Below are 10,000 nucleotides of genomic sequence, written 5' to 3'. Positions count from 1 at the left end.
GCAACATACAAAAGTGCTTTGAGTCTCTAGTAATAAATACATTTACACTGATACGCAAGATTACAAACTTAATATAAATATAACTCTTGAATTCTGCAAAGCAACTAATTTAAGTGTTTCAGGATGTACAAACATCTAGGGGAAGTTCATTCCACCACCTCGGTGCCAGAACAGAGAAGAGCCTTGAAGTGTACTTACCTCTCATTTTGAGAGAAGGTGGTACCAGTAGAGCAGTGCTGGAGGATCTCAGACAGCGTGGTGCAGTGCGAGATGTGATGAGGTCACTGAGGTAAGATGACGCTGGTCCATTTTTGGCCTTGTAAGCAAACATCAGTGTTTTGAATCTGATACGTGCAGCTACTGGAAGCCAGTGAAGGGAGCAGCAGTGGGGTGGTGTGGGAGAACTTGGGCTGATTAAACACAAGCCGTTTTGGATCATTTGCAGTGGATGAATAGCGTTCAGGGGAAGACCTGCCAGTAAAGAGTTGCAGTAGTCAAGTCTTGAAATGACAAGAGACTGAACAAACACCAGGGAAGCCTGTGTGGAGAAAAATGGTGGAATCCTTCGGATGTTGTAGAGAAGAAATCGACAGGAACGAGTCACATTAGCGAAATGTGAGAAGAAGGACAGTTCATTTTTCATAGTTACCCAGAGGTTATGAGCAGTGGCTGAAGGAGAGAGCAGAGAGTCATGAAGATTTATTCTGAGATCTTGACCTGGAGATTAATCACCTGGGATGACCAGCAGTTCTGTTTTAGTGGGGTTAAGTTTTAGTTGATGAGCACTCACCCATGAAGATGCAGTATGTCTGTCAAGCATGCCAAGATCCGAGAGGAAGCTGTGCTATCTGATAGAGGGAAAGAAAAGATTAGTTAAGTGTCATCTGCATAGCAGTGGTAAGAAAACCCATGTGAGGAAATGATTTCACCAATGGAGTGGGTATAGAGGGAGAAAAGGAGGGGACCAAGTACCGAGCCTTGTGGGACACTAGTGTTGAGTCTGCACAGGACAGATGTGGATCTCTCCATGTTACCTGGTATGAGCGACCTTCCAATGTTCCTTCCAAACCATTCCCATGCTGTTCCGCGGATACTGAGGCTCTTGAGACTAGACAAGAGAGTCTTGTGGTTGACTTTGTCGAATGCTGCTGAAAGGTCCAGGAAGATAAGAACAGATGACAGCTTGGCTGATCTAGCAGCATGCAGTTTCTCAGAAACAGCCAAAAGGGCCATCTCTGTGGAATGTCTCATTTTGAACCCAGACTGGATAGGATTATGAAGGCTGTTCTGTGAGAGACAGACAGACAGTTGGTTAAAAAGATATTTAATAAGAAAAGAGAGATCAAAAGGTGCAGGCTATTTGTTGGTACCTCAAATAATGAAGACTACAGCAGGGGGCAGATGTTTCTCTTATAAACCCCACAGTTATGGAACAACCTTCCAATCAGTGTTCGGAACTCAGACACAGTCTCAGTGTTCAAGTCGAGGCTGAACACATATTTATTTAGTCAAGTCATTTATCAGTAGATATTTTTTTAGGTAAAGGAGCAGATCTGGAGGGATCATGGATATGGAGTGTTTGGTGAACTGGGATATTTGGATGCTGTCGTCTCCTCACTCTCACACGTTTACTCAGGTTTGTTGATGGTGGTGTGGTGGGTCGTCTCTTATCCCAGAGATCCTCATGTCTGTGTTTCCTTCTGCTTCTCCCTTTTAGTTATGCTGCTATAGCGAGTCTTGCCGGAATCCAAACTGCACAGTGACATTAACTTTCATACAACAATAGGGACACTTAATAATCCATATCCTTCTCTTCCTGTCACCCTCTTCTCTCTCTCTCTCTCTCTCTCTCTTTCTCTCTCTCTCTCTCTCTCTCTCTCTCTCTCTCTCTCTCTCTCTCTCTCTCTCTCTCAGTTGAGTTCAACATGCTCCTGAGATTCCAGTGACCACTTTTCCTGCCCCTCTCCCCTCCATGGGTTTTCCCACTTCATCCAGGCCTGCCTCTGGATAGTGTTCTCTTCGATTGGAGGCCACTCTTTGTGGCTGGGGACAGTTTCTCCTTGAATGCCTTGGGTGGTTCAATGGAATTTCAAAATAAGAATGGGAGCTTTGAGGATGGATTTGGACTGTAGTTAATGTCAACAGTCTGCTACACTGACTCAGGACTACAGTTTGCTTCTGATCACCATCACTGCACCTCAACATCGTATATCTGCAATAAATGGACATTCGGTGCAACCCAGATGAGGATGGGTTCCCTGTTAAATCTGGTTCCTTTTAATGTTTCTTCTTTATGCCATCTCGGGGAGTTTTTCCTTGCCACAGTCGCCACCGACTTGTTCATCAGGGACAAACTTACTTATAAAAAACATTTATTTTTTATCACCACATTTCTCCTCAACCCCCTTGTGGAGCATAAACACTGATGGCATTTAACGTCCAGCTTCATGTTCATCACCCTATCAGAAACTCTCTTCACCTCCACTACACTCTTACTAAACTCACCCCTACTCTATTTCTCTTTCCATCCACACCATTAACCTCTTAGGCTTCTGGGTTGCGTGAGCGCAACTAATAGCCAATTGTTCTCAGGTGTTAATGTTTAGCAATAGATTAAATAAATAGGGCGAAGAGTAACCATGACTCACTATACATCATTCTAAAGCTCTAAGTCTCAAGCAGCGATTTCAGACCACGTTTTTTTCAATGGAAAACGTATAACGAATGTATTTACTGAATGTGTGTGAGCAGTACACAACAACAACATGCATAAAAAAAACCCCACACTACTTACATAATTATTGTAATAACGAGTCACAAACACATCCACTGCTGCGAATCCCGGTTTATTAGGAAAGATAAGGGTCCAGTGAACAACATGCGGTCAAGCATTTCTGCTCCAAACAAACAATAATGTTGTTATTTAGATGTTTATTCATTTGTTTATGTCACAGAACTTCGGCTGGTGTTTGTGTTTAAATATTTTCGAATAAGTTTCACATAAAAAAATGACAACTTGGTGGTAAAACACAAATATGGCTGGTAGAATATAGTGCACATGTGTCAAACTCAAGGCCTGCGGGCCAGATGTGGCCCGCCATGTCATTTTATGTGGCCCCCGAGAGCTTAAAAGTTTTGAGTGTCTAAAAATAAATAGCAAAAAATAAATTAAGAGCGTGCTTTGATCAAAAACTACATTTCCCCACAACGCCTTTCGACTACGCTAGCCGCGGCAGTGTCCATGCCAACGAGTGAAATTGAGATATAAATAATGATCCCAAAATGTCCAGAAAGAGAAAAGTTGATGCAGACGGAAGACTGTTTCAAGAAAGATGGGAAGGCGAATACTGGTTTGTGCTTCAAGGAGAAAGACCGGTATGTCTTTTGTGTTACGAGGCGGTGTCGGTTGTCAAAGAGTACAATTTGCGTCGACATTTTGACACCAAACACGGAGCTAAGTACGCTAAAGCTAGCCTTTAAGAAAAGCAACAAATTGCCCAAGAATTAAAAGGCAAACTGCGGTCGCAGCAGAGTTTGTTCATGAAATCCACAGCCAAAAACGAGGCCGCGGTGAAAGCTAGCTTCATTGTGGCTGAAGAAATCGCCCACGCTTCCAAGTCTTTTTCAGAGGGAGCGTTTTTGAAGCAGTGCATGCTGAAGGTCTGTGAGCAGGTGTGTCCCGACCAGTTACAGACTTTTAAAAATGTCAGTTTATCAAGAAACACCATCGCCAACCGAGTGAAGGACCTAGCAGAAAATCTTACAACACAGCTGGCCGAGGAGACACGCAGCTACACAGCTTTTTCATTAGCTGTTGATGAAAGCACAGATAACACGGACACAGCGCATTTATCAATTTTTATTAGAGGCGTAAAGTCGGACCTCTCTATCACTGAGGAGCTGTTGGATGTGGCTGCAATGCATGGGACCACGACGGGACAGGACATTTTTGATGCGGTGGAGAAGTCCGTAAGTAAAAATGCATTGCAGTGGGAAAACTTGGTAGGATTACCTACAGACGGTGCACCGGCAATGTGTGGAGGAAAAGTGGGCTTGGTTGGACTAATGAAGGGGAAAATGCAAAAAATGAACCATCACACGCCTCTGATAACGTATCATTGCATTATCCATCAAGAAGCTTTGTGTGGGAAGGTGCTGGGGATGGAGGACATTGTGACCACAGTCATGAAAACAGTGAACTTCATTCGGGTGCGTGGCCTGAATCACCGTCAGTTCCAGCAGTTTTTGCTGGAGATGGGTTCGGAACACGGGGATGTGCTGTACCATACAGAAGTGCGGTGGCTGAGTAGGAGCAAAGTCCTCAAGCGATTTTTTCGAGCTCAGGGAAGACATTGCTCTTTTTATGCAGAGTAAAGGAAAACTCATGTCTGAACTATCAGATCCAAAGTGGATGTGTGACTTTGCTGTGTTGTGTGACATAACCGACCATCTCGCCCAGCTGAATCAGAAGCTGCAGGGACGCAAACAAGTCATCACGCAGATGTCCGACACGATCACGGCTTTCCAGCGTAAATTGGACTTATGGATGTGGCAAGTGAAACAGGACAATCTTCTCCACTTTCCTGTTTGTCAAAGCATGTCAGCCTCATTTCCCGAGACTTTTTCATGTGCTCAGTTGGCTACCAAACTGAGCTGGTTAAAGACTGAGTTTGATCGGCGCTTCTCTGACTTCAGAGCACAACAGTCTGGCTTTGACATCTTTGCCAATCCTTTCACCACCGATGTCTGCACTGCACCCCAACACCTTCAGATGGAGCTAATTGAGCTTCAAAGCCACAGTGGCCTGAGAGCAAAGTTCCAGGATGCTGCAATCCAGGACTTTTACCGTCTGCTGCCCCTTGGTTTGATGCCACAGCTTCGACTTCATGCTGCCCGTGTTCTGTCCATGTTTGGAAGCACCTATCTGTGCGAACACTTTTTTTCCATAATGAATCTGAACAAAAACAAGCACAGATCACGCCTCACGGATGACAACCTCCATGCTGTTCTACGCATTGCCTCAGCACAGGACCTAAAACCAGACATTGACACACTGGCAACGGGAAAACGGTGTCAGACATCTGGTCAGAAAACACACAGGTAAGCATTTTTTAAAAAACTTAATTAAAATATAATAAAATGTAATTCAACCAAGAAGAAGAACAGTTAAACTGTGTGCAATTTAATAATTGTGCTTGCATTTTGTTTTGTGTTTATCATTTTCAGAACATGATCAATCGATAGTAGAGAGAGAATCCACTTGGTGTGTTCAAGGACAGGCAGCATCTCCTCATCAAAGACTGACCGAAAAACTTGACCAATATAGTTGTGAACTGAGTCAACCTTTATTTTGGTATTTTTAGTTGATTACATATTATTTATGTGTAGCTGCTGTTGTAATTATTTAATGTTTGCAGGTCTTATGTGTGTATGCAGACAAATTGTTGTCATCAAACCATCAGTTGGATGCAAGGCTGTGTGCAGCCTTTTTATGTAAAATGCTACATGTGTCATACATGTTCTTTGCAGCTCAGTTTTATGTTATTTTTCTTTATTCACTTGGACAGTTTGATCCTTCATTAATGGAGTTATGTGGGTTTTCATAAGCTGACAAAATTTAAAAGGATTTATGTTAGAGCAACAAGCAAACATATGTTTTCTATGCAACTGTAATTGTCACTTGAATAAGTTATAATAAATAATGAGTTATTTAACATTAAGGAGTAGTTACATTTATTTTACATTACATTCGATTACATTTAGTTACATTTATAAGTAACATCTGGCCCTTTGAGGACAGCCATTATGCTGATGTGGCCCTCGGTGAAAATGAGTTTGACACCCCTGATATAGTGGAACAAAACGGTTGAGAACACAAAAAAATAAAAAATTATAATAAAAAAGTAAAAGAGTATAAATCTTGGGTGGAGTCTCTCTCTCTCTCTCTCTCTCTCTCTGCAGGTGTCGATATGTTTTTTTATGTGCAGCCTCTCATTTCAAACCTTTTATTTCCAGCCAGTAGCATTATGGAAACTAAATGACTGATGGACAATGTAGCCAATAAGTGCAGGATTCTAACGATATATGGGAGGATTTTATTCCTCACGTGTGTCAAAAAGTGACGAACCAGGAAGTGATGCAGCTCTCAGGTCAACACCAACAAAAAAATGAACAATTAAAAAAGTTGGTTTTATCTGAGATTTGCAAAAAAAAGCAGCGATGTGGAAAATATTTTTGGGGGCGGAGCAACAACAGAGACTTGGAGATCTACATCTGTAAGTTACAATAAATCTCCCTTTATAGTTTTATACAATTTTATTGGTTTTATTGCCTGTTTGTGTGTGTGTGTGTGTGTGTGTGTGTGTGTGTGTTGTTGAGATTGGAATGGCCAGACATCAATATGAATGGCCATGGCTGTAAAACAATAGCTCGTCTGGCTACCTGGCCATCAATATGAATGCCAAATCAACATCTATATCCCCAAACATGTAGAATAAAAGGCTTTAATGGTCAACAGGTCATTAATATGCAGACTGTATGAATAAAGTATAAATGATCACCTGAGTTTAGCAGGTGTCTCTCAAACAGGGGGAGGAAGAAAAGGCTCAGACACAGTCTCAGATAAATGTTTGTAGGAATCTCATTTGTTTTGACAATCTTCATAAAATTTGAAATATAAACTCATGAGACATGTGACTTTCAAGCCAGTGCTGTTCTGGATTGCTCCAGGACTGATTTCATGTATTTATATATGAAATAAAAATAATGTTCACTGCAGGAAACGTATATCTATGGGATTTCATCATCTATAACTTAATATCTTTTTGAGCAATATCAACTTTGATGTTTGACAGTAAAGCTCAAAGTGTCTTCTTTCTAAAGATATATAAATTGTGTATGTAGCACATTTTTATCAGGAACTGTGAACATTGAAATTTAGGTACGTGTTTTCAGCTGTGAATCCTAAAATTCACAGGGCGGGGAGGGGCGAACCAGACATAGTCTCAGATAAATGTTTGTAGGAATCTCATTTTTAATGATATCTTTATTACATTTTAATTATAAACTCACGAGACATATGGCTTTTAACCCATTACTTTTCTGGATTGCTCCAGGACTGATTTCATGTATTTAAAAAAATGTAATTATTTTTTTTTTTTTACAGTACTTAATCATCTATAACAATTTTTTTTAGCAATATCAACTGTGAATAATGGACAGTAAAGCTCAAAGTGTCTTCTTTTTAGAGATATTTAAATTGTAGTCCATTTTTATCAGGAACTGTTAACATTTAAAGTTAGGACGGGCATTTCAGCTGTGAGTCCCAAAATCTGTGTCGAAGGCTAACAGGTTAAAGAACAGTTTAAACACCTCCAATTTTCCTGGCCTTTCTCCCTTTCCACTTGGTCTCCTGAACACACAAAACAAACATACATTTATTCTCTCCATCATATCAGCTCCCTCTCTCCCTTTACCAGTCAAAGTACCAACATTTAAAGTACCAACCCGAACCTCCACTCTCCTCCACTTCTCCTTTTCCTGCTGTCTCTGTAGACGTCTTCCTCCTCTCCTTTGGCCAAAAGTAGCCCGATTTCCACCGGTACCCTGTTGACTAACGATACCTGTGGTGGTTGTTGGTAACCCGGGCCTCGACCGATCCGGTATGAATTTCTCTTTCGTCATCCGCATATTTGATTTGGCGCATGTTTTACGCTGGATGTCCTTCATAACACAAACCTCCACATTTATCCGAGCTTTTGACCGCACTAAGAGTGCACTGGCTTGTGCAACCCTATTGGCTGGCTTGCAAGCTCACACTTCCTGCCTGCTAATGACATCATCAGCATCATCTGTGACCTGTGATGGCCAGACTTTTACTTCTTACCCTGATCTTTCACTACATAATCAGATTATTCAGTTCTTTTTCAGAATTTAACAGAACAGATGATCTTGTTCATCAATTCCACTATACTCCAGATCTTCTCAAGTATACAGTAGTGAAGTATGCAGTCATTAAGTATACAGCAGTAAAGTATACAGTAGTTAAGTATACAGTTGTGAAGTATATAAATGAGAAGTATGCTTTTTAGGAAAGTATAGGTTCTCCACAGGAGTTCACACAGGAGCTAATAATAAATGCCTTTGACAGTCAGAGGTTACTAAGAGTAATATTATAGACGTGTGTAAATTAGGCGATGTAGCTTACAGCAGGTTATGTTTGCTGAACTGCTGAATTTCCAAGTGGTGCTCCAAAAACAATGTGGGCTTCATTGTCAGGACGCAGACCACGCGGAGACAACTGAAGTAACTCTATCATGTTTATTGTTAAACGAAACAGCACCAGAGTCAGATAGAGTTACGAACCGTGAAGCGGAGTGAGTCCGAAAGACAGATATGATTCTCGGAAGAAGTATAATCCACGGAATGGGGGAAATCCACAGAATGGAGATATTCCAGGGAACGGAGATGATCCACGGGTTGGAGATGATCCATGGAGCGGTAATCCAGGCATGGACCAGTGGAGAATGCTGGCGGGTGGGGATTCATGAGATCTGTATCTTGACCTTCTAGAACCGACAGCCTGTGACTCGGGAACATGAGTGTATATAGTTGCATAGTTAACGAGAGACAGGTGTTGGGAGTCAAAGCTGGTAGCGGCCAAGATAGCGGCAGCATGACAACCGCTGAGGGGGGCGTGGCAGGTGGATCCCTGACATTACTCCCTCCTCCAGGGGCGGCACCTGACGCCCCAAACCCACCTACGCCAGGTGGGCCAGGGCACTCCTTGGCGGAGACCAGGGACGGAGCGATGTCCTCAGCAGAGATCAGAGGCGTAGAGACGCCCTCAGCGGAGATCAGGGGCCGAGCGATGCCCTCGGTGGAGTTCAGAGGGCGAGCGACGCCCTCAGTGGATTTCAGAGGCTGATTGATGCCCTTGGCAGAGAATAGAGGCTGGGAAATGCCCTCTGCCTAGTTCAGGGGTGGAGTGATGCCCTTTGTGGAGGTTTGGAGCCGACCTTGGGGTATGACGGCGCCCACGGGGGAAGTCAGGAGCACAGTGATGCCCTGGCCAGGCCCCATTTTTGGGGGTACCTTGGACCACTGCGTCGCCTTTAGAAGGACCTGGAAGTGCGCCGGTGCTTGCGGAGAGGCTTGGGGATGCAGCTTCATTTTCCGAGAGACTTTGAAGTCCGACGGGGTTCTTGGAGGAACCTTTCAGAGTGGCAGCACCCATGGAGGAACTTTGGGGTTTAATGCCGCTTTTGGGGGAACTTGAAGGCGTGCTTTCAGGGCCGAAGCTTACCAATACCATTTTACAAAGTGTGTGGATACGGCACGGGTCCCGCTAAGACTTCAGGCCGTCCGCATTTTAGTTTATAAACATTGGTTGATATTGGCTCAATCGGAGCAGCTCATGGTCCAGCATCGAGATGTCATTCTTGCCCACATTAAGGAGCTGGGGTCAAGGCTGAATGGCAAAAAGAGTGTGCTTTCTCCATTACAGAGGACCACCTATTTATGCATAGTATTGAATTCACCACTTATGGGGGTGCATTTCTCCCCTGCTCGTATCAAATACATCATGAATGTCTGCTGCGCCCAAAGTCTATGGGGAAGGGCCCATCTAAGGTGGGAGCTTCAAGCTCTCAAGCATATACTGAGGCTTTAAGGGCCACTACGTGTTGGTCCATTCAGACAACACTTTAGTGATCTCTTATATCAACCACCAGGGGGGTCTTTTATCTCGCCTCCTGTACATGCTGGCACAACAGATTCTATTGTGTGCCCAAGGGAAGTGGCTTTCCTTGAGGGCAGTGCATATTCCAGGCCACTTAAACAAGGGAAGCCTATCTGTGGTGGAGCAAATTTGGGAGAGATGTTATCAGGCTCAGGTGTACCTGCTTGTGACTCAAGAATTGCACGTTCTCCTCTGGTACTCCCTTACATCCCCAGCCCCTCTAGGGCTGAATGCCATGGTACATGCTTGGCCGAAGCCGCA

At 43.3% G+C, this 10,000-nt stretch overlaps 1 protein-coding gene across 1 annotated transcript; it reads left to right on the top strand.

Moving 5' to 3' along the window:
* The first annotated feature begins 3,446 nt into the window (after positions 1–3,446).
* On the top strand, positions 3,447–5,856 carry LOC310733058 (general transcription factor II-I repeat domain-containing protein 2B-like). The gene is made up of 2 exons (XM_083553924.1): positions 3,447–5,100; positions 5,227–5,856. Exons 1-2 carry the CDS (start codon positions 4,364–4,366, stop codon positions 5,231–5,233), a joined length of 744 nt encoding a protein of 247 aa, XP_083410050.1. The 5' UTR covers positions 3,447–4,363; the 3' UTR covers positions 5,234–5,856.
* Positions 5,857–10,000: the final 4,144 nt, after the last annotated feature.

The sequence above is a fragment of the Silurus aristotelis genome (assembly GCF_946808225.1).
Source record: "Silurus aristotelis genome assembly, chromosome: 1".
In the NCBI taxonomy this organism is placed as follows: Eukaryota; Metazoa; Chordata; class Actinopteri; order Siluriformes; family Siluridae; genus Silurus; species Silurus aristotelis.
The sequence above is the reverse complement of the archived record's forward strand: the minus strand, read 5'-3'. Positions and strand labels throughout refer to the sequence as shown.